At 44.1% G+C, this 23,749-nt stretch overlaps 1 protein-coding gene across 1 annotated transcript in view; it reads left to right on the top strand.

The window, feature by feature from the left end:
• The first annotated feature begins 255 nt into the window (after nucleotides 1-255).
• LOC132213172 (semaphorin-4F-like) overlaps nucleotides 256-23,749 on the top strand; it is a 52,939-nt gene continuing 29,445 nt past the window's right edge. Inside the window, 5 exon segments of the mRNA XM_059659335.1 lie at nucleotides 256-482; nucleotides 3,290-3,441; nucleotides 4,047-4,106; nucleotides 4,337-4,435; nucleotides 9,016-9,109. Of these exon segments, the coding sequence (XP_059515318.1) occupies nucleotides 356-482; nucleotides 3,290-3,441; nucleotides 4,047-4,106; nucleotides 4,337-4,435; nucleotides 9,016-9,109 (532 nt within the window). The 5' untranslated portion in view covers nucleotides 256-355.

Genomic DNA, 23,749 nt, shown 5'->3' with positions numbered 1-23,749 from the left:
ACTCTACCTGGTTGGCCAGGAATTTTCCTCTGCTCAGTGCTGGCGCTCGCGCAGGAGAGGACGCCTCCAGCCCGAGGTGGGGAAAGAACGCCCGCCCACACCTGGGCCTGGCTCCGCCCCTACAGGGTGGGGCACCTCTGCTCCGCCCGCGCTGCACTCAACCCCGATTGGCTGGAGGAGAAAACCAGCACCGCCATTGGTCTCCTCCTGAAGGGGCGGGGCCGGGTGGCGTGCGGTCCGTCCGCTGGAGGCCGAACCTGGCTGAGGAGAACCAGTGAGAGCCAGGCCCCCGGCGCCGCGGCCCTGAGCAGAAACGGTAGGGTGCGCCCCACCCGGCGGCCAGGCGGAGCCACAGATGCCGGCCTCGGCCGGGCTGCCCCGCCCCTGCTCGCATTTCCCGCTGCTGCTGTTGGCGGTGCTGAGCAGCCCGTTGTGCGGTCTGGTTCCCCGCTCGGTGCCCAGGACCTCGCTTCCCGTCTCCGGTAAGGCGCGGGCGCCCTCGCCCTCAGCCCTTTGCGCCGCACCCAGGCGCCGCCCGCGGGTGTCTACACCTCCTGCTCCCCGGACCCAGGCAGCCGCATCCTGGGCCCCTCCGCGCCGGCCATAACGGCCATCCGCGCCCGAGACCAGGCGGGACTCCCTCGCGGTGCTGCTCCATCGCATCCCGTCAGGGCCTCGCGCCTCGGCCCCCGCGACACGCCCAGGCGGCTCCCGCGGCCCCTTATTCGCAGAACCGCGGGAGGGTTAAGTCCGTCGCGGTGCAGACATGGGCACTGAGGCCCAGGGCGGGTTTGGGAGTTGCCGGAGGCCATCTGTTCGCAGTTCTCTCTCCCTTATTATCCTCCTACCAGACATGCACCTGTGTCGGTCACGCCAGTTTGGTACCCATCCTGGCTTCCAAACCCGGAGATCTTCCATTCCATTCTATTCCACCCACCCATTCTTTTGGTGACCAGCTCAGCATTTCCGTCTGCCCACTTCTCAAATCCATTAGCACATCATTCATTAGTTCTATCCCCACCCCCGTTTGTCCTGCCCACAGCCCTAATATTCCCCACCCACTTCCCAGTTCCCTTCCATCTCTGACACCAGCTCCCATCCCCCCACGATCCGATCTATCACAACCCTAATTTCCTAACGTTGCCTGCTCTCCCTACCCGTTCCCTCCATTGAATGTTGGGAAACCCGCTCAGTGAGTTGACTTAAAATTCTGTTTAAATGATTTTTAAAGTCTCCAGAAAGAAAAAAGGAGGAGGGAGATATGGATCTTTTAAAAGCTGGTCAAGAAGCCAGGGGATGCCACAAGGTTAAATAAAAGTGGTCATTGGAGTGATTCACACTTTAGAGGCTTTCTGCTGATGTGGGCATGAGTTTGGCTGTGGGTCTTGTTTTCTTCTCAGTGGGCATTGAGTGTTAGCACTTTGGGCAGACAGAACCAGTTAAGCTGAGAGTTCAACTTGTTGGCAAAAGCTCTCAACTAGTTGATATTATTTTAGCCTTAACTTCAGACCAGTGACATTTAGTATGTTTTGAGTTGAGAGGACAAATGATTGGAGTGTGGGCTTTCAGGTTGTGCTGGAGCAATAGCCACTATGTAGAGTTGTGATTACCAGGCTGGGTTGATGTCCAGGGATCCAGAGAGGTCCCGATGGCAAGGTGGAGCAGAGCTGGGGATACAAAAGGAGGTTGAGGGAATCAGGGCTTATTCTAAGCATGAGAGAGACAGCACAGTCATGAATATGATTGTAGGGAGATGGGTGGGGCTCTGTATATCTAGGAATGAATGGCTGCTGGGCATTCTGTCAGTCTTGAGGGTCGCTGAGCAGATGAAACAGGTAGAATAGAGTTATATTAGTGGGGGTATAGGAACCCTGGAGCCAGATATTGAGCTATGAAGGTATGCTAACTTATTTGTTATAAGCTTTAAATAGATTAGAGTATATTTTTCCTCCCATTGCTTTTTTTCCTTCTTTCTTTTTTTTTTTTTTTTCAGAGAGAGTGGAAGGGACGAAGGGGGAGAGAGCAAGAAGGAAGCGAGGGAAACATCGATGTGGGAGTGACATAAATAGATAAGAATTTTGAATGCTGATGTGAGATTTAGATTTGGTCAAAAAAGAGCTCAAACTTAAGGAAGGAAGAAAGGAACGATTTGTACTATGTATCAGATGCTCCCACATGTTATTTCATTTAATTCTCTCAACCACCCTGGATGGTGGTATTTACAGAGGAAAGTAATACTCAGAGAGGGCAAGTAACTTAAGATCATACAGCTGGTAAGTGAAAGAGCTAGATTTAACCTTGGGCTGATCCATTTCTAAATCGTATACTCTTGCCCACTAGTCTCTATACCATTGGTTCGCAACCTTCTGGCCCTTTAAATACAATTATTAATATTGTGACGCAACCATAAAATTATTTCTGTTGCTACTTCATAACTGTAATGTTGCTACTGCTATGAATCGTAATGTAAATATCTGATATGCAGGATGGTCTTAGGCGACCCCTGTGAAAGAGTCGTTCAACCACCAAAGGGGTCGCGACTTACAGATTGAGAACTGCTGCTCTATACCTTTTTGCATTTTGGGTAATGGAGGTGGGAGGGATCAAGGGTTGTGGGAGAGAGAGGAGGTAGTCTCCTAATGTGTTAGTGAAAAAAGTGTAGCATTTCTCTTCTAAATAAAAGGAAGTTATTATTAAATAGTGTTTTTTTTTTTAAAGGGAAATTTATAGAGGAGAGTACTTGAAGCTTTAATAGATATTTTCACATTGTGTGTCATGGTGCTATGAATAGATTTAACAGACTTAATATTTATGTTGTTATTTTAATAAAGTGTTCTATTTTTTTTTAAAATATATTTTATTGATTTTTCACAGAGAGGAAAGGAGAGAGACAGAGAGTTAGAAACATCGATGAGAGAGAGACATCGATCAGCTGCCTCCTGCACATCTCCTACTAGGGATGTGCCCGCAACCCAGGTACAGGCCCTTGACCGGAATCGAACCTGGGACCTCTCAGTCCACAGGCCGACGCTCTATCCACTGAGCCAAACCGGATTCGGCAAGTGTTCTATTTTTATAGAGAAAGCATATTTGACTGCATTGCTTGCTAAATATTCTGGTCTCATCAGTTATTTATCTCCGGGAAAGCTACATGGACTGTCAGGCTCTGTATTTTTACCCTGATGGCTGATAAATAAATGGAAGAAAACAAATATTGGCTTTTCTGACTGGGTGGACCTAACCCTTCTGAAGCCATGGCTGATACCACTCTTCCCTCTCTTTTTGCCAGAGGCTGACACTTATCTTACCCGGTTCACCTTCCCTCAGACATACAATTACTCTGTTCTCCTTGTGGATCCTGCTTCCCACACACTTTATGTCGGCGCCCAGGACACCATCTTCGCTTTATCTCTGCCCTTCTCAGGGGAGAGACTTCGAAGGGTGAGAGATGAAAGTGGGGAAGACCCCAGAGCATGTGATTAGATCCATGGTTTTATGGGAGGTCAGGGAGGGATGTTGTGGTAGGAAGTGAAATGTTAGTGAAAATGAATAGGGCAGGCCATCAAGTACATTATCTCAGCTGAGAGTGTTTGGGGGGTCATGGTGATGGGGGGAGTGTGTGAAGGAGGTTCATGATGAGGGGAGGAGGCCATAGTGACCAGGTTTTAGGTGATAGTGGGCAGAGGAATCATTAGAATCACATTAATCTAGGACAATAGCTTTCAAACTTTTTTGATCAGCCCTTAATAAGAAATATATGGTATATTTTGACTCCGTACACAAAGTGTGTACTTGAATCAATATCTACTCTCCTATATGAGATACATTCAGATATATTTTGATAAAAGTAATGTTGGGTATGATTTCACAATTGATTTTATTACTCATGAATAGCTGGGGACCTCCAGTTTTAAAAACAGTGCTCTGGGGGTGAGGGGTGTCTCTGCAGTTCCCAAATTGATGGAGGTTGTGAACTGTGTTATCTACCCTGACTCGGGAGGACTTCAGGGAGAATCAGGGGGAAATGGTCATTCCTCCTTTCTCAGATTGACTGGATGGTGCCTGAGGCCGTCAGAGAGAATTGTAAGAAGAAAGGCAAGAAGGAGGTAGGTGTAAATCTGGGCCCTGTCCTGAGTGTCAATTGAAATGTTGGCCCAGCCCTGACTCTGTCAGTCCCCTGCAGTGCTGCCATCCCAATGGTCCCTGGCAGGAACTCTAACACCATACCATTACCCACCATTACTGACCTCAGAGCTGCATCTAACTGGCCTGCCACTACCCTACCTTTCCTTGTACCTGCTGCTTCTGATTCTCTCTAACCATCTCTGACCCCCAGGATGAATGTCACAATTTTGTCCAGATTCTCGCCATTGCCAATGCCTCTCACCTCCTCACTTGTGGCACCTTCGCTTTTGATCCGAAGTGCGGGGTTATTGTGAGTGACAGGGGTGGGAGGATGGGAAGGGTTATCTGTGAGTGACCATGATGGGGGGCATGCTTAAGGCAACTGATGTGCATGATAAGCATTGGGGGTGAGGGAAGTCCTTACTGGGTGGAGGCTTTGCCACTGGGGGAGGTAGGAAAGGGTGGAGAGGGAGGTTGTCTGTAGAAGGTAAGTTATCCAAAGTCTAAAGGGAGATGTAGTGTGACAGTGAAGGAAGTTAGGGATGCTAGCTGAGCTGGGGAGAGGAGAAATCCAGGAGAAACTTCAGAGCTAGTAACTCACGTTTCCCTTGTCCTATGTATGCTTTGTCCAGGAGCCTGGGTCCATTTCTTAATCAGCACTGTCCATGCCTGTTTCTTCCTCCCATGGCATGTAACTCTCACCATCTTCTCCCATATCCACTGCCAACTTCACTGTACGTGGGCTGTGACCCTCTCCTCTCATGAGCTTCTGAGGTCACTGCCCACTAATTAGCATCTGCTGGCACCATACTCTGGATCGATCTTGCCTTCAAGGTGGCTGCTCTGTCAGCCATGTTTTCTTGCAGGTCCTGTTCATTGCTGCTGAAGCCCTGGCATTTCCACCCTCACACCCTGGCAGGCTTGGGACATATTTACCCTTAATCACCTCCAGGCTGGTCTTGGCGCCCAAAGTCCCTGGGACTGTGATATCTCAGGAAGGGTCTTGATGTTGTTGAATCTTCATCTTTTCCCATCAGTTATCCAGTAGTCAGTCATTGGTCCTCTGGTAGCACACCTCTGTGACAAGGCCCTAGGATGAGTTGAAAGCCTCACACATCCTTTGCATCCAGTGACTTCCCTTCCTACTCCATGAAGCAACAGGGGGGAGTGCAATGACTCCTTTTCCTGACCCTGATCTTTAACTTCAATCTTGACTTCACCCTTGTGAAATCTTCAGTAATCCTTGCCACCTGGGTCTAGTCAGTGCTTATCTCCAAATCTCTCTCTGTTAAAGGCCATCCGCATATCTCTGGCTTAGAATGCTATAATTGTATATACTCAATATATAGCCAGTCCCTGTGGGTTGCCCTTGGGCTTATGCCAAGTACTTCTCATAATGCAAATGATAGGCTCCCTGCTGGGTGTGGATAGCTCCCTCATCTTGTCATCCTGGGAAGGTTTCCTAGGGCAGGTGGTATTGAAAATCTCTATATTTTATCAGGTAATATTGAGTCTCTAGTTTTCCAATAGTCCTCACAAAACTCACAAAGTAGCTGTAGAATTGTCATTGTCATTTTTGTACTTTTTGAGTCTGTGCAGGCTTAGGGAGCCAATGGGTATGAATATCAACCATGGCTTACAGAAAATAGACTTACTTCCAGCTAATCTCCCAGGGTTTTCTATTCTTCCTTGGCTCTCGGAGGTGGGACCCTAATGGCTGTTAGGTATCCAGACAGAAAATGCTCTGGACATACCTGTCAGGATTTGTGTGACTTGGACCCCTGGCCACTTTCAAGGAACATCAGCACCCAGAGTAATATCAGGGGTCTGTGATCTGCAGCCCCATGACTTTCAGCTCTTTTTCTGTACCTTCTATCTAGCAGGCTCATGAAAGGAAGTACTGTCGTTTTGTCGAGGCTTGTTTTAGGAGAATATAGGGCACAGAAAGATCAGCTGTGTTAACCCTTCATGCCACATACCAAGATTGCCCTCTAGACTTTCTGTATTATCTCTTCTGCTTTTACCGGCCTGTCTTATCCTATCTGCCCATGCCCAGCTGTTTGAGCAAGTTCTTGCCTTATTCTTAGTTCTGAGACTCTTATTTTCCAGACTGATGTCTTTGAGACTATTCATAATCATTTTCTGAGAGCTTTGACTAGCTAGCTGCTCCAGACACAACAGCTTGCTCAGAGAAATGAAGGTTCTTACAAAAGGAGTTCAAGCACTGGACCTATCAGTTCTAGCAACGTGGAGTGCTGCCTTTCAGGGATAGCTCATTAGCTTTTGGAGGTCAATGTTTTAATTTGTGTTGTTGAGGGAACTCTATCATTTAACAGAGAAAAATGTTAGACTTACATTACAACAAGACTTCCCATTCAATTGAGTATCTGCTTTATCCCAGACTTGGTATTGGGTATTGACATTCATGATTGAGTTTAATTCTCATTACCACATTATAATATTTAGGTATTATTTCCTTCCATTAATAGTCAGTGAAACATAAGTTCAGAAAATTTAGGTACCATGTCTAATATTATATATCTAGCAGAGGCAGAGCCAAGATTCAAACCCAGGTTTGTGTGGCTCTGCTCCACTACTCCCACCCTTTAGTCCAACCTGCAGTACAGAAGTCCTGACCTGGCTTCAATTTCTTGTGACTTTTGACCTGTTTCATGTAACAGGGACCATCTCTGCCCACCCCCATTCCCACCTCAACCATCTGGGAAAGGCCCTTTGCCAAGACAGAAGGATGGATTCCAGCCCCACAGCTCAGTGAGAGCCTTCCTACCTAGCTCTGGCTCTAAGCCAAGGGACTTGCCTTCACCACAACTGATGTGCTCATTTTTACAATGATGATACAATGAAGAAGCTCAGCATTCAGAGATAGAATGTAATAGAGTGGTCTGGCCCCTTTGAGACCCTATTAAATGCAATTTTGACCATACAGTAATCATAACCTGTTTAGTTAATAGGAGGCTCATTTGCTCAAAGGCTATAAACCTAGATGACGTAATGATTCTATTTGGGGAAACTGGAAGATGACTAGTTTTGATGAGTTTGAAGGGCCTGATAAGCCATCTCTGTGAGGAAGTCCAGTAGTCAGGTGCAAACGTGGACTAGAGTTGGAAGACCTGAGACTTGGAGAGTTTGGGGAATGATTTGCATAGGTCTGGCTGACAACATAATTAAAGTATATGTGAAAAGGACTAAAGATATGTTTTTTAGGGTTCATAGTTAGGGGCTAGAAAGAAGAAGAGAAACAACTAGAGGAGATAGAGAAACAACAATTATATAAGTGGAGGGACTCTAGGAAGGTATAATTTGAAGAAAGTCAAGAAATAAAATATTTCAAGGGGGGAGTGAGTCAAAAGTAGCAAAATTACTAAAGATTAAAGAGAATGAGAATTGAAAAAAGGCTCATCTTTTCTGTCCTTGGTGAAATGTAAGGGAGTAGTTTCAGGCATAGAGATGGGAAAACATAATTTGTTTTCTAGGAATAACAGGTGATCCAGGTTTGGTTAGAAGAAAGAGTTCCTTTTAAGAAGTATTAGAGAATAAGTAATTTGGGCTAAAGAATTTCTACCCCAGGCAATGGTGAGCCATTTTGTCATTCTCTTGCTCAAAAATTAGTCAAATCAGTGACTGTTAGAGTAGGAATATTATTCTGGGGTGGATATGTAGAGTAAATTGAGGATGATGGTAGGCAGTGTGGCAGAAAGGGGGTTACTGCCATAGTTGAGTAAGAGGGGACATAGCAGATTTTAACCATGTCCCTGAAGTGCCCACACAACTTGGTAATCTCTTACTGAACTGTCATCTTTCTCCTCAGGGTAGGATGCTCCCACTGCCACACAGGTAAGGTGCTTAGTCCTCCATTCCAGAAAACTCTTTGATGCAGTATTCACTTTTGGGAATCTCATATGACAGCTGTTTTTAACAGGCCTTGTCCAAGACTCTCTCCATAAAATAAAATAGTGTTTGCCAATTACAGCAAATACACAAGCAGTCAGCATGGGCCAGGAGTGTAGTTATACTCAGGGGACATATATCTGCATTGCAGCTCCAACTACCGTCAGGTTATTAGGCTCCAGCAATACCATCTGTGCACACTGGTTTGTGAGCCAGAGATATCCTGACACGTCCATGCCATAACTTTGATTCCCAACCAGCCACAGTTACCATTTCCTATTAGTCCTAGGGTGAAATCATCCCTGATTTCTATTTTTAGTTGTTATCTTGAAGCCTCTCCTAGTGTATGATGCCTAGCTAAGGTAACTCTGGCTGGCTCTTACACCCTTCGCCCACACCCAGGTCATTCCTCTTGGAGTCTCTGGATGAGGAAGGCATTAAATTCGCAAATCCTCAAATTCTGACTTGAGCTGAAGCAGATTCTCTTCCCCCTTCTCTGTATCCTTGGCTCTGGTGCTATCTTTTATCCTTGGGGTGGGTGTGGGGAAAGGATGGCCCTTCTTTTAGATTCCTGGGCTTCAGATTGACCTGTATCAGTCTCTTCTTTAATCTTCTGAAGGGCTTCAGACTTCAGCAGGCCTGCTCTGTAGCACATTCTCCATCCAGTTGCAAACCCTACAAGTCAGCATTTCAGAGGAAAGATCTCCCGTTCAACCTCTCCGTGTCATCTAGGGCCATCTTAGGTGCTCCTTCATTAGAGCATGTGGTGGTTGGGTATTAGGGGATTGAAGGAAGAAGAATAACCTGATGAAAAAGGGATGGCAGAGATGGGAAATGCAGGATTGGCATTTGGGCAGGACTGGGAATATGGGGATGGTAGCAGAGGAATGGGAATTGGGCTTTTCCTTCATCTGAAAATCTTTGTGATTTTCATCAGGAACCCTATGACCCCTAAACCAATTGCCCTCTTCTGGTCTCTAGGCCGTGTTCAATTTCCAGCAGGTTGAAGGAATTGAGAGTGGCCGGGGAAAATGTCCTTTTGGACCAGCTCAGCGGTCAGCAACTATAATGGCTGGTGAGTGGGAGAGATAAGAACCTGTGACTTCTTGCTATAATTGCTGCCTTCCCCACCCCTGCTGTTGGAATTTCTGTGTCCTTTTTTCGTTTACAAGGAATGTCTATTATTCCCATGTCTCTTTCTAGCCATTCCTATGCTTCCCCAGCATGCCTGTGTCCTGCTTTTCTCCAGAGTACTATATCCCTGGGTTCTCCCTAGAGAATATGTTCTCTGCACCTCTAATGTGTTTCCTCTCCTAACCTGATTCCCCCACTCCCCCACATTTTATTTCTGTTCATAAGAGGACTCTGCTACAATGCATATTGTAATACACTTGGAAAAAGTATAAAGATCATATGAAGTCTTCTAGAATAGAACTGTTCAAAAGAACTTTTGTGATGATAGGAATGCTCTGTATCTTTGCTGTCCAAAGTAGCCACTAGCTACATGTGGCTATTGAGCTTCTAGTGCGACTGAAGGAAAGGGTTTTCGGTGGTGTTTAATTTCAGTTTAAATGTAAGTAGTCACATGTGTATAGTGGCTAATATATTAGCAAAGGCCTAGAGTATCTACTCAGAAAACCATTGTTAATATTTTAAGATATTTCCTTTTAGCCTGTTGTAATGTGTATGCAAGTGCATATTTTACTGGCCAGCCCTTTGTATCTCAGAGGAGTCAGTAATGACTATTCAGTAAGTTCCTGCTGTTACTTCCTTTGAACAAGCCATATACAGTTGCTCAAGTTTTGAGTGGTTCTTTCTGGAGAGTGACTGCTTAATTCTTCGCACCCCACACAGCGTGTATTTTAGATTAGAGGACTCCACATGCACCCTCCAAATTCAGTGAGGATCTAGCCATTTTCTGATGATAGTGTAAAACAAGCGGGTTAGTAGAAATTTTATGTTTTTGCATATTATAAAACTTTTAAATGTCATGCTACAGGGGTATAATTTTGAATTCTGTTATGTAACTTTATATCATAGGCATTTTTGTATAATTTAAAAATTCTTTGTAAAGAGAATTTTTAATGACATCATGCTATTACTCATCCTGTAAACATACAGTAATTTAATGAAGCAACTCGAAATAATTTCTATAAATTAATTTTATTTTAAGTTTTTGCTATTATCCATTAATACTGTAATGAACATTTTTGTGTATAAATATTTGTCCTTATTTTAGATTGTCTCCTTAAGATTTCTGGAAAGAGATTATTATACCAAAGGGCGTGAGCATTTTATGGCTCATTTTCTGTTGCTAATTGGGTTTTTAGAAAGAGTGTATCAATTTACAGCCTAAATCAGCAGTAAATGAGGGTGCTTTTTTTCACATAAATTTCACCAAAATATATTTTTGTCACTTTAAAAGATCTTTGGGTCCTGACTGATGTGGCTCAGTTGCTTGGGTGTCATCCAGTGCACCATTAGCATATGGATTGGATTCCTGGTGAAGGGCACAGGCCTTGGTTGCAGGCTGGATACCCGGTGGAGTTTTCCGGAGGCAATGAATTTGCTCTCACTTCGATGTTTTTTTTTCTCTCTCTCTCTCCCTGTTTCTCTCTCTCCCTCAAGACCAATAAACTAGTCTATAAAAAGGTAAAAAAGATTGTTGAGACTAAAATTAGTACCTTGTTTTAATTTGTATTTCTTTGAATATTAGTGAAGTTGAACATTTCTCATGTTTTAGTACTATTTTTTTTTCTTCTCTCATAAGTCCTCTGATTACTTTCTTAGGTCAATTACCAGGTAGGATATTAAGTTTTCAATCTACATATTTTCCTTCTAATTACATTTTTTAAGTGAAGTTAAAGAGCAGATAAAAACTTTTTTCTTAAATTTTTTTCCCCGAGCACTTAACATTTTTAATTTTCTTTAATATATTTTTTATTAAGATATCACATGTGTCATTATGCTAAGTGAAATAAGCCAGTCAATGAAGGAAAAATACCACATGATCTCACTCATTTCTGGTTAATAAAAACCATTATAAACTTATGAACAAAAATAGATACAGAGGCAGAACTGCCTCGAACAGACTGTCAAACTACAGCAGGAAGGCCGGCGAGGGTGGGAGGGCAGGAGGGGGGTGGGTAAGAGAGCAACCAAAGGACTTGTATGCATGCATATAAGCATAACCAATGGACATAAGACACTGGGGGGTATGGGAGGCCAGGGGATTGTCAAGGGCGGGGGGGGGGGAAGGAGACATATGTAATATTCTAAGCAATAATAAAAATAAATTAATTAATTAAAAAAAAAGATATTACATGTGTCCTTATCCCCACTTTACCATCCCCCCCCCCCCCCGCTCATGCCCTCACCCCCCCGTTGTCCGTGTCCATTGGTTAGGCCTACATGCTTGCATACAAGTCCTTTGGTTGATCTTTCCCCCCTACCTCCACCCTCCCTTCCCCTCCCTCCAAGGCCCGACAGTCCAATCAATGCCTCTCCGTATCTGGATCAGACCTTGTTCATCAGTTTATGTTGTTCATTATATTCCACAAATGAGTTAGATCATGTGGTATTTATCCTTCTCTGACTAGCTTATTTCACTTAGCATAATGCTCTCCAGTTCCATCCATGTTGTGGCAAATGGTAAGAGTTCCTTTTTCTTCTTCCTCTTCTTAAAGAATACCTTTCAGCATTTCATATAATGCTGGTTTGGTGGTGATGAACTCCTTTAGCTTTTTCTTATCTGTGAAGCTCTTTATCTGACCTTCAATTCTGAATGATAGCTTTGCTGGATAAAGTAATCTTGGTTGTAGGTTCTTGCTATTCATCACTTTGAATATTTCTTGCCACTGTCTTCTGGCCTGCATGGTTTCTGTTGAGAAATCAGTTGACAGTCGTATGGGTACGCCCTTGTGGGTAACTGACTTTTTTTTCTCTTGCTGCTTTTAAGATTCTCTCTTTGTCTTTTGCTCTTGGCATTTTAATTATGATGTGTCTTGGTGTGGTCCTCTTTGGATTCCTTTTGTTTGGGGTTCTCTGCACTTCCTGGACTTGTAAGTCTATTTCTTTCACCAGGTGGGGGAAGTTTTCTGTCATTATTTCTTCAAATAGGTTTTCAATATCTTGCCCTCTCTCTTCTTCTGGCACCCCTATAATTCTGATGTTGGTATGCTTGAAGTTGTCCCAGAGGTTCCTTACACTATCTTCATATTTTTGGATTCTTTTTTCTTTCTGCTTCTTTGGTTGGGTATTTTTTGTTTCTTCGTAATTCAAATCTTTGACATGATTCTTGGGATCCTCTTGTCTGTTGTTGGATCTCTGTATATTATTCTTTATTTCAGTCAGTGTATGCTTAATTTCTAGTTGGTCCTTTTTCATATCCTCCAGGGTCTCACTAAAATTATTGGTGGTTTCCAGAAAATTCTTGAAAAACCTTATAAACATGGTTTTGAACTCTATATCCAGTCGTTTGCTTTCCTCCATTTCTGTCATTTGTGACCTGTTTCTTTGTCTCTGCATTTTTTATGCTTCCCTGTGTTGGTAGAGTGGTTTTGTGTGCTAGGTGTCCTATAGGGCCCAGTGGCTCAGCCTCCCCAGTTACCTGAGATGGACATTCTTGGTGCACCCCCTTGTGGGCTTTGTGCACAGTCTTGTTGTAGTTAAGCCTTGATTGTTGTAGGTATGACTGGGAGGAATTGACCTCCAGGCCAATTGGCAGTGAGAATCAGCTGTGTCTGCAGTGGGAGAACTTCTGTGCTGAAAACACCCTTCTGAGGCAAGACTTGCTTCAGTGGGGCTTTGGTGCTCACTGAGTCTGCCTCCTGAGTGTTTCCCTTATGGATCTGAGGAGTTGTAATCTGGATGGTCCCACTCTGACCACTGGGTCCACTGGCTCTTGGATCTAAGGAAGTGCTAATTTAGTCTCTGCCTGAGGTTACCCAGCAGGAGCTACGAAAAGATCTGCAGATTCCTCTTCCTTTTTTGGAGTTTAGAGGTGCCCAGATGAGGCCCAGCTGTGAAGCAATGCAAGCTGCTGTGTGTCCTTGGGCCTTCTCTTGGAAGTTCTGGGTCTGTCTGGCCCAGCTGTAATTTGTTAGGTAATTTTCAGGTTGCAAAGGGCCAGGGCATTCATATGCAAAAGCCTCTGCTGCAGCCTGGGTGAGGCGGGGTCTCAAGGAATCAACAGGTTGGAGCAAGCAGGTATGGCAGATCCTCAGCCCTGCCCTATGGGGCCCCGCGTCTCAGTGTCCCGGTAATTTAATTGCTGCAAGCACCTCTGAGGGAAAGCCGCCCTCGAGTACAGAGTTCTGCCCGCTGCCATATAGTCCAGTTTCTCCCCGTATGAGTCCTGGGTCCCCAGAGACTTCCGGGAACTGGAGTTCAGAGCCGTCGGGAGCTTGTGACTCCCTCGAGATTCAAAAAGACAGCCATGTCCTCAGGTACCAGTCCCTTTCCGCATGCGCTCGAGCCTCCGTACCTTTGAACTTTACTTCCGCAGCTCCTCACTCTCAGTGTGCTTTTCTCTTTCCTTCTAGTTGTAGAATTTCCACTGAGCCAGCCTTCCTGTAGTTCTGGATGATGTCCGTTTTGTCTTTTTGTTGTATTTTTGAAGTTGTATGAGGCAGCAATTTTGGTGTTTACCTATGCTGCCATCTTGGTTTCTTGTCCCCGACATTTTGAATTTTTTAATACTTATTTTTATTATTATTAGTTAAGGTATTACAAATGTGTACTCATCCCCCCCATTAACCCCCAACCACCCCCCCCCCCCCCCCCCCCGCCCAGCACACTCATGCTCCCATCCCCCTGTTGTCCATGTCCATTGGTTTGGCTTATATACATGTATACAAGTCCTTCGGTTGATCTCTTCCCCTTACCCCCGCCCTCCCCTACTTTCCTTCTGGGGATTGATAGCCTGATGGCTGTTTCTCAGTCTTTGGATCTGTCCCTTTTCATCAGTCTATGTTGTTCTCTATAATCCACAAATGAGTGAGATCATGTGGTATTTATCTTTCTCTGACTGGCTTATTTCACTTAGCATAATGCTCTCCAGTTCCATCCATGCTGTTGCAAAAGGCAAGAGTTCCTTCTTTTTTACTGCAGCATAGTATTCCATTGTGTATATGTACCATAGTTTTCTAATCCACTCATCTGCTGATGGGCACTTAGGCTGTTTCCAAATCTTAGCTACGGTGAATTGTGCTGCTATGAACATAGGGGTGCATATATCCTTTCTGATTGGCATTTCTGGTTTCTTGGGATATATTCCTAGTAGTGGGATCACTGGGTCAAATGGGAGTTCCATTTTTAGTTTTTTGAGGTAGCTCCATACTGTTCTCCACAGTGGCTGCACCAGTCTGCATTCCCACCAGCATGGCAGAAGGGTTCCTTTTTCTCCACATCCTCTCCAACACTTGTTGTTTGTTGATTTGTTGATGATAGCCATTCTGACAGGTGTGAGATGATAACGCATTGTCGTTTTGATTTGCATCTCTCGTATAATTAGTGACTTTGAGCAGGTTTTCATATGTCTTTCGGCCTTCTGTATGTCCTCTTTCGAAAAGTGTCTATCTAGGTCCGTTGCCCATTTTTTTATTGGATTGTTTATCTTCCTTTTGTTAAGTTTCATGAGATCCCTGTAAATGTTGGAAATTAAACCCTTTTCGGTGGTATCATTGGCAAATATGTTCTCCCATGTAGTGGGTCTTCTTTTTCTTTTGTTGATGGTTTCCTTTGCTGTGCAAAAGCTTTTTACTTCGATATAGTCCCATTTGTTTATTTTCTCTTTAGTTTCCATTGCCCTAGGAGCATTATCAGAGAAGAAATTCCTTCGGCATATGTTTGCGATTTCGCTGCCTGTGGATTCCTCTAGTATTTTTATGGTTTCCCGTCTTACGTTTAAGTCTTTTATCCATTTTGAGTTTATTTTTGTGTATGGTGTGAGTTAGTGGTCTAGTTTCATCTTTCTGCATGTATCTTTCCAATTTTACCAACACCATTTATTGAAGAGACTGTCTTGACTCCATTGTATGCTCTTGCCTCCTTTGTTGAATATTAATTGGGCATAGTGGTTTGGGTTGATTTCTGGGGTCTCAATTCTATTCCATTGATCTATATGTCTGTTCTTGTGCCAGTACCAAGCTATTTTAAGAACAGTGGCTTTGTAATACAGTTTGATATCTGGTATTGAGATCCCACCCACTTTGTTCTTTCTCAGGATTGCTGCAGCTATTCGGGGTCGTTTTTTATTCCAGATGAATTTTTGGAACGTTCGTTCTAGATTTGTGAAATATGCTGTTGGTAATTTAATGGGGATTGCATTGAATCTATAAATTGCTTTGGGTAGTATGGACATTTTGATGATGTTGATTCTACCAATCCATGAACACGGTATGTTCTTCCATCTGTTTATGTCTTCCTCTATCTCTTTTTTCAGTCTCCTGTAGTTTTTGGCATATAAGTCTTTTACCTTCTTAGTTAAGTTTATTCCTAGGTATTTTAATTTTTTTGGTGCAATGGTAAATGGGATTGCTTCTGTAGTTTCACTTTCTGTAAGTTCACTATTGGTGTAAAGAAATGCCATGGATTTCTTAGCATTAATTTTGTATCCTGCTACATTGCCGAATTCATTTATTAAGTCTAATAATTTTTTGATGGAGTCTTTAGGTTTCTGTATGTACAGTATCATGTCATCTGTAAATAAGGACAGTTTTACTTCTTCTTTTCCAATCTGGATGCCTTTTATTTCTTCTTCGTGTTTGATCGCAATGGCTAGTACTTCCAGTACTATGTTGAACAGGAGTGGTGAGAGGGGGCATCCCTGTCTTGTTCCTGTTTTTAGGGGGAATGGTTTTAGTTTTTGCCCATTGATTATGATGTTGGCTGTGGGTTTGTCATATATGGCTTTTATTATGTTGAGGTATGATCCCTCAATTCCTATCTTGCTGAGAGTTTTTATCAAGAAAGGGTGTTGGATTTTGTCAAATGCTTTTTCTGCATCAATTGATATGACTATGTGGTTTTTTTCTCTCAATTTGTTTATGTGATGTATCACATTTATTGATTTGCGGATATTGTACCATCCTTGCATCCCTGGGATAAATCCAACTTGGTCATGGTGTATGATCTTTCTGATGTACTGCTGGATCCGATTTGCTAGGATTTTGTTGAGGATTTTGGCATCTATGTTCATGAGGGATATTGGCCTATAATTCTCTTTCATTGTATTGTCTTTATCTGGTTTTGGGATTAGGGTGATGTTGGCTTCATAGAATGAGCTGGGAAGTGCTCCTTCCTCTTGGATCTTTTGACATAGTCTGAGGAGAATAGGTTTTAGGTCTTCCTTGAATGTTTGGTAAAACTCCCCTGTGAAGCCATCTGGCCCCGGGCTTTTGTTTGCTGGAAGCTTTTTGATTACTGCTTCGATTTCCTCCATAGTTATTGGCCTATTGAGATTTTTAGATTCTTCCTGGTTAAGTTTTGGAAGGTTGTATTTTCCTAGGAATATGTCCATTTCCTCCAGGTTGTCTAGTGTGTTGGAGTAGAGTTGTTCATAGTATTTTCTAACAATCCTTTGTATTTCTATGGGGTCTGTTGTTATTTCTCCTCTTTCATTTCTGATTTTGTTTATTTGGGTCCTCTCTCTTTGTTTCTTGTTGAGTCTGGCTAGAGGTGTATCAATCTTCTTTATCCTTTCAAAGAACCAGCTCTTGGTTTTGTTGATCTTTTGTATTGTTTTTTAGGTCTCTATGTCGTTTATCTCCGCTCTGATCTTTGTTATTTCCTTCCTTCTGCTTACAGTGGGCTTTTTTTGTTGCTCTCTTTCTAACTCTTCGAGTTGTAGAATTAGGTCATTTATTCTCATTGTTTCTTGTTTCTTGCAGTAGGCTTGTAGAGCTATGAACTTCCCTCTCAAGACTGCTTTTGCTGTGTCCCATAGGTTTTGGGTTGTTGTGTTTTCATTGTCATTTGTTGCCATGATGTCTTTTATTTCTTCTTTGATCTCACTGGTAACCCAGTTGTTGTTTAATAGCATGCTATTTAGTCTCCATGTGTTTGATTTTTCTGGATTGTTTTTGTTGTAGTTGATTTCCAGTTTTATGCCTTTGTGGTCTGAGAAGATGCTTGATATGATTTCAATTTTCTTGAATTTGAAGAGACTTTGTCTGTGACCCAATATATAGTCTATCTTTGAAGATGACAAATGTGCACTTGAGGAGAATGTATATTCTGTGGCTTTGGGGTGAAATGTTCTGAAGATGTCAATTAATTCCATCTGATCTAGTGAGACATTTAGGATTGATGTTTTTTTGCTGAGTTTCTGTTTAGAGGATTTGTCCAGTGGTGATAATGGGGTGTTAAGGTCCCCTACTATGATTGTATTGCTGTCAATCTCTCCCTTGATCTCCTCCAGAATATTTCTTACGTATTTGGGTGCTCCTATATTGGGTGCATATATATATATTTACAGAGTTATTTCTTCTTGTTGGACTGCTCCCTTTAGTATTATGAAGTGGCCTTCTCTATATCTCTTTTTATGTCCTTCACTTTGAAATCTAATTTGTCAGATATAAGTATTGCTACCCCGGCTTTTTTTTTTTCAGTTCCATTGGCCTGAAAAACCTTTTTCCATCCCTTCACCATCAGTCTGTGTGCGTCTTTTTTTCTGAGGTGGGTTTCCTGTAGACAGCAGATATATGGGTCATGTTTTCTTATCCACTCATTTACCCTATGCCTTTTGACTGGGGAATTTAATCCATTTACATTTAAAGTTATTATTGATAGATACTTGTTAGGCGCTTTTTTGTTCTTTACCGCTGCATTCCTTCTTTGTTTCCTATTTTTTCTATTTACAGCAGACCCTTTAGCATTTCTTGCATTGCTGGCTTGGTTGTAATAAACTCCCGTGGACCTTTTTTGTCTGTGAAGCTCCTGATTTGACCCTCAATTTTGATTGATAGCCTCGCTGGGTACAGTATTCTTGGATTCAGACCCTTCCTTTGCATGACTTTGTATATTTCATTCCATTCCCTTCTTGCCTGATGTGTTTCTGTTGAGAAATCGGTCGCTAGTCTGATGGGGGATCCTTTGTAGGTAACTTTCTGTCTCTCTGGCTGCTTTTAAGATTCTTGCTTTGTTGTTGGTATTTGCCAATTTTATTATTATGTACCTTGACGTTGGTCTTTTGGGGTTCCTTTTGTTTGGGACTCTGTGAGCTTCTTGGATTTGTGTGAGTTTTTTCTTCCCTATATCAGGGAAATTTTCTGTTACTATTTTTTCAAACAGGTTTTCTATTCCTTGCTCAGTTTCCTCTCCTTCTGGTACCCCTATTATTCGGATGTTGTTTCGTTTAGCATTGTCCCAGAGTTCTCTTAGTCTCTCCTCCTGCTTTTTATTTTATTTTTTTCTAGAAGATGTTCTGTTTGGGTATTTTTTCCTACCTTGTCTTCTAGCTCGCTAAGACGTCCTCTGCTTCTTCTAGTCTATTGTTGATGCTTTCTATTGAGTTCTTTATAGCAGTGATGTCATTTTTAATTTCTTCCTGGTTTTTCTTCATTTCCTCTTGGTTCCTACACATATTGTTGAATTTGTCTTCCATTCTTTTCATCCACCTTATGACCATTTCTCTGAATTCTTTCTCTGACAGGTTGCTTGCCTCCATTCCCTTCATTTCGTTTACTTCCTTTTCTGATGATGCCTGTTTTTCTTTCATATGTGGGTTGGTTCTTTGTTTCACCATGATCTCTCTTCTCCAGGTGTTTGGTTATGTAGTTCTCTCTCTGCTGCGTTGATTTAAAGGCACAAAATACAACACAACAAGGCACAACGTACAAGGTACTGAACAAAATGTATTCACGATATTAATAACCCCAAATAAAGGTGACCACCCGAGCGAAGAGACTTGGGGGATAAAGAAGAAAAAAGAGAAAAAGATTAAAGAGAAAAAGAAAAAACAAAAAGGAGTGCTGAAATGAGATTGGGAAAAGGGAGAGAAGAAAAAAACAAACGGACAAAACAAAAACAAAAAAGTAAGAGAAAGAATGAAATAGAGGTGGGGAAGAGGCTATTAGTATGGGGAGAAAACTCTAAGAGAACCGCAACTAATCTCAATGAATTCCAGCAGCAGATCCCTGGAGATTAAAGAAAACTACAAACACGCACTAATATCAAGCAAGGCAAGGGAAAACAGAAGCACAAAAATAACCAGAGAAAGAAAAAATAAGCAAAACAGAAAAATGAAAATGAAAAACAAAACAATCTCCCAAACAAGCATAAAAACCCCCAATATACTCAAAATCAAGCAAACACTAGCAAAACGACAGAGAGAGAGAGAGAGAGAGAGAAAAAATTGGATAGTGAAGAAAGATAAGCGAGAGGTGTATATGGATTTAGAGCAAGGGATTGGAAATTAGATATATAAGTAGGGTGAAATTTAGACAGTGGGTAAAAGAAGGAATAGGGAAAATCTAAAGCAGGAATAGGGTAAGAGAAACAGGACAACAAAAGGGGAAAAGTGAGGAAGAGAGTTTTGGCTTAAGGGTAAAGGTGAGATAGAGAGAAATGATGCTAATGGAACGATGAAAATGGAGTCTAGAACACTAATCCCAAAATAAAATAAAGAAAAATAATAAATAAATAAATAAAATGACACTTGAAAAAATGGTAAAATGATAGCAATAATACTGGTTAAAAATGTAGTAATTAAAAAGGTAAAATCAAGTGATGAAAAAAAAATAATAAAATAGGTTCTTAATGAAATGGTGAAAAAAGAATTAAAAAAATATATAAAAATATGCAGTAGTGAAGGTGCTTCAGATCTTCTACTCTTCTTTTTGGCACGCCTATGTCCTGCCAGGCATTCAGGAGAGTGTCGAATTTCCCTGCGATACACTGTCCCTCCGTGCCGTGAACCACAGTCCTGATTTTAAGGCAGGTTGTATTTGTTTACCAGACTGCCTTTATTTTATTTTATTATTATTTTTTAATATATTTTATTGATTTTCCACAGAGAGGAAGGGAGAGAGATAGAGAGTTAGAAACATCGATGAGAGAGAAACATCGACCAGCTGCCTCCTGCACATCCCCTACTGGGGATGTGCCCGCAACCCAAGCACATGCCCTTGACCGGAATCGAACCTGGGACCCTTCAGTCCGCAGGCGACGCTCTATCCACTGAGCCAAACCGGTTTACTGCCTTTATTTTTGATCACAGAAGAGACAGTTCTTGGCTTTGCCTCTGGGTGGCAGTGTGTTTGGACTGACCTCCGGGGCTATACGTCCTCTCTATCAGTAGGTTTTTTTTTTTTCTCTATGGTACTTAAAACTGATTTGGGAAAGTCTACTGCCCAGAGCTGGTTCTTCAATCATTACTGCCCGCTCTGTTTCCCAGGCTCCCCAAAAAGAACCTTCTCCTACAGGCTCTGCGAATGACCCCAACTGGGGAATCCCATGCACTGGGTTTAATAATCAAACGCACGGATCTAAGGGGAACTGTAACAAGAGCCTGATACGTTGTGCGAATTTGCAAGCCTCCACCTTCCAGGTCTGCGCACAGTCTCCGCGCGCGCGCGCCCACTCGCTCCTGGCACCAAGCAAAGTCCAAGGCTGCTTTTTTTACATCCAGTCCAGCTATGGGTTTATTTTTAGCGTTCCCTTCTGCCAGCAGCCCTGTGGGGCCCCTTCCCCACTCGCGGGTCATGCTGGTCCCAACGGCTGCGGACTCTGTGGGGCGCAGATTTCGCCCCGCGTGCTCGGTCCTCTATTCAACCTGAATTGCAAACCGCACCTTTAGGGGAAGTCTAACCTTTCCGTGAGAAGAAGCAGTGCTCGTCTGAGTTCAGGCAGTCACGCTGCTTGAGATCCCTTGTTTCCAGGTTAGTGGCTGATCTCTGGATGCCGGCAACAGCCACCCAAGATGGTGTAGTCTCCGCTGCTTAGCTGGCGCACCGAGAGAGGTTTCAGCCGCAGTCTCCAACCGTCCTTTTTTTTCTGGGGGTTTTTGGTCGTTCCCAGCTGCAGACAGTCTCTCAGCTGAAAATCCTCTGCCTATTCGGGCTGTATGTTACCCGTTTCTGCTGCTCACCCTTATCTGCTCTTTAATACTTATTTTGATGAATGACATGAGATGGAGACCTAAATTAATTTTTCCCAACTAGCTAATCAGTTGACTCATTCATCATACTGTTTTTTCGTTCTTCACTGACTTTAGCTGTGAACTTTGTTATAAAGTTAATTTTTATCTATACTTTTGTGTAATATTTTATGAAAAAAATTGGAATGTAGGATCTAACAATAAAATTTTTCTTATTTAGGACTTCATAGGAAAAGTCATAAAAGCTATATAAATTAAATAAATTTTAGTGAGATAATTAAGGACTTACATTTTCTGAAAAGAAATAAGAAATGTTTTGAAAGTGAACATAAGTATCCTATCTAATAAAAGAGAAAAATGGTAATTGGCGTACGACGATACCCTTTTCATTGGCTAATCAGGGCTATATGCAAATTAACTGCCAACTAAGATTGGCAGTTAACTGCCAACATAGGCGCAATGCTGGGAGGCGAAAGGGGAAGGAGGGAAGAAGCTGCCTGCCGCTGACTGCAATCGGAAACCCAGGCCGCAGCCAAGAGCCAGAGAACCGAGCTGCCTTTGCTCGGAGAAGCCAGGCCTCCCTTGCCAGCTTCTGTGATAAGAGAACCTGGCCGCCTTTGCCGGCCCTGGGCCAGTAATGGGAGAAGCTGGGTGGGGCAGGGAAGAGGCGGATGTCTGCCTGGCTTCTCCGATCACTGATCACCAGTGATGGGAGAACACCCAGAGGCGGGGCCAGAGGCCAGGCTGCATAGCTGCCTGGGGACACCATCTGGACCCCAGGGGCGACGCAGCCAGGCCCCAGAAGGAGACCCAGGGCCCGGGGCTGAGTTGCAGCTGTGGTACGCAATCCAGTGCCCAGGCTGAGGAGACCCAGGGCCCGGGGCTGCGTCGAAGCTGGGGCACGCCATCCGGTCCGGGGGCGATATAGCCAGGCCCCAGAAGGAGACCCAGGCACCAGGGCTGTATCGCTGCTGGGGCACGCGATCCAGTACCTGGGCTGAGGAGACCCAGAAGGAGACCCAGGGGCCTCGCAAGAGGAGAGTCTCCATGGTCAGATGGCGTGGTGTCGGGACAGGAATAAAGACCCGAGGTGACTCAGATGCCTGGCCACAGGGTTAGACCAGCCAGCAGGGCCTTTCACTTGGGACTGGGGTGGGGGTGGGGCGAGGGAGGCAAGCCGGAAATAGAGAACTACAACTCCCAGGAGGCTTAGCGGCCAGGGCCTGGGTGCCTGGCTGTGAAATCGGATGGGCTGTAGTTTCGCAAGCCACTTTAAACTAGAGGCTTGCAAGGTTGGAAGTTCTGCGTTGGGAGCCGGGGAGAAATGGAGCTGGAGCAGAGAGAGGGGTCCATGGCAGCTGTGGGCTTTGAGGAGTTCTCAGCACCTCCCGGCTAGGAGCTGGCGCTGCCTCCGCTGAAGGTGGTCACATCCTGGAGAGCGAGCTTGAGACTGAAGTGGAGTTCGTGTCTGGGGGTCTGGGCAGCTCCAGCCTCCAGGAGCAAGACGAAGAGAAGGAGGCAGCCTGAGGCCAGCAAGGGCGGGGCCAACAGGAACTCAATCGCAGGAAGTACCAGGCACTGGATCGGCGCTGCAGGGAGATTGAGCAGGCGAAGGAGCGGGTCCTGAACAGGCTCCATCAGATATAGAGGATAACATGGAGACTCCAGCAGGAGCGGAGGTTCTTCATGAAGGTGCTGGACTCCTACGGTGACAACTACCGGGCCAGCCAGTTCACCATCTTACTGGAGGACGAGGGCAGCCAGGGCAGAGACGCCCCCAACCCAGGCAACGCTGCGAACGAGCCTCCAGAGAAAGAGGGGCTGTCCCCGCCCAGGAGGACGCCAGCGCCCACAGAAGCCAGCAGCCCGGCCCCTGGCGAGGGGCCCAGCAGTTGGAAGAGGCGGCGAGTGCCATAGGAAGGGCACTGGGCAGGAGTCCCGCTGACTCCGGAGCTGGGCCCCGTGCAGATAACGGTGGAGGAAGACTTTGGCTTCTAAGCCCTCTAGGCTCTGGACTTAAGTTGGGTTTCTCGGGGGCCAGACAAGCTGCTGCCCTACCCCACCCTAGCCAGCTCCCCCTTTGACTGACCCCCCAATAAATGGACCCGATGCAAAAAAAAAAAAAAGCTTATAGAGGCATGTTTATAGGATCAAATAGTATAAATATAGATGTAACAGGACAATAAAAAGAGAACCTGGCTATGATGATAACCTGAATGCTGCCTCTGTGTCATTCCTTCTTTGGGAACCCCTGGACCTGCTGGGGCTGGACCCCAACATTCCTCTTCTTATAAGGACTTCAGTGAGATGGGCTAAGGGTCCCACTGGAACTGCCACAATTTAATGTAATCCCCTCTTTAAAGATCTTATCTCCATATACAGGTACATTCTGAGGTTCTGGGGATTAGGATTTTAACATACATTTTGTTGATTACCCAAATCAGCCCTTAACAACCAGCATGTTTCAGAAAGTAGATTCCTACAGGGTTATTTACCAAACATTCAGAAGTATTTTTAAAAGAGCTAAGCCCCTCGCCCACCGTGTGGGCCCCTCCCAGCAAAGAGTGAAGGCCTGGGTTCCGGGCACCAGAGGAAAACTGGTGCCAGCAGCCAGGG

The sequence above is a fragment of the Myotis daubentonii genome, chromosome 12 (genome assembly GCF_963259705.1).
Source record: "Myotis daubentonii chromosome 12, mMyoDau2.1, whole genome shotgun sequence".
Classification (NCBI taxonomy): Eukaryota; Metazoa; Chordata; class Mammalia; order Chiroptera; family Vespertilionidae; genus Myotis; species Myotis daubentonii.
This window is presented reverse-complemented; position numbering and strand designations above follow the sequence as displayed.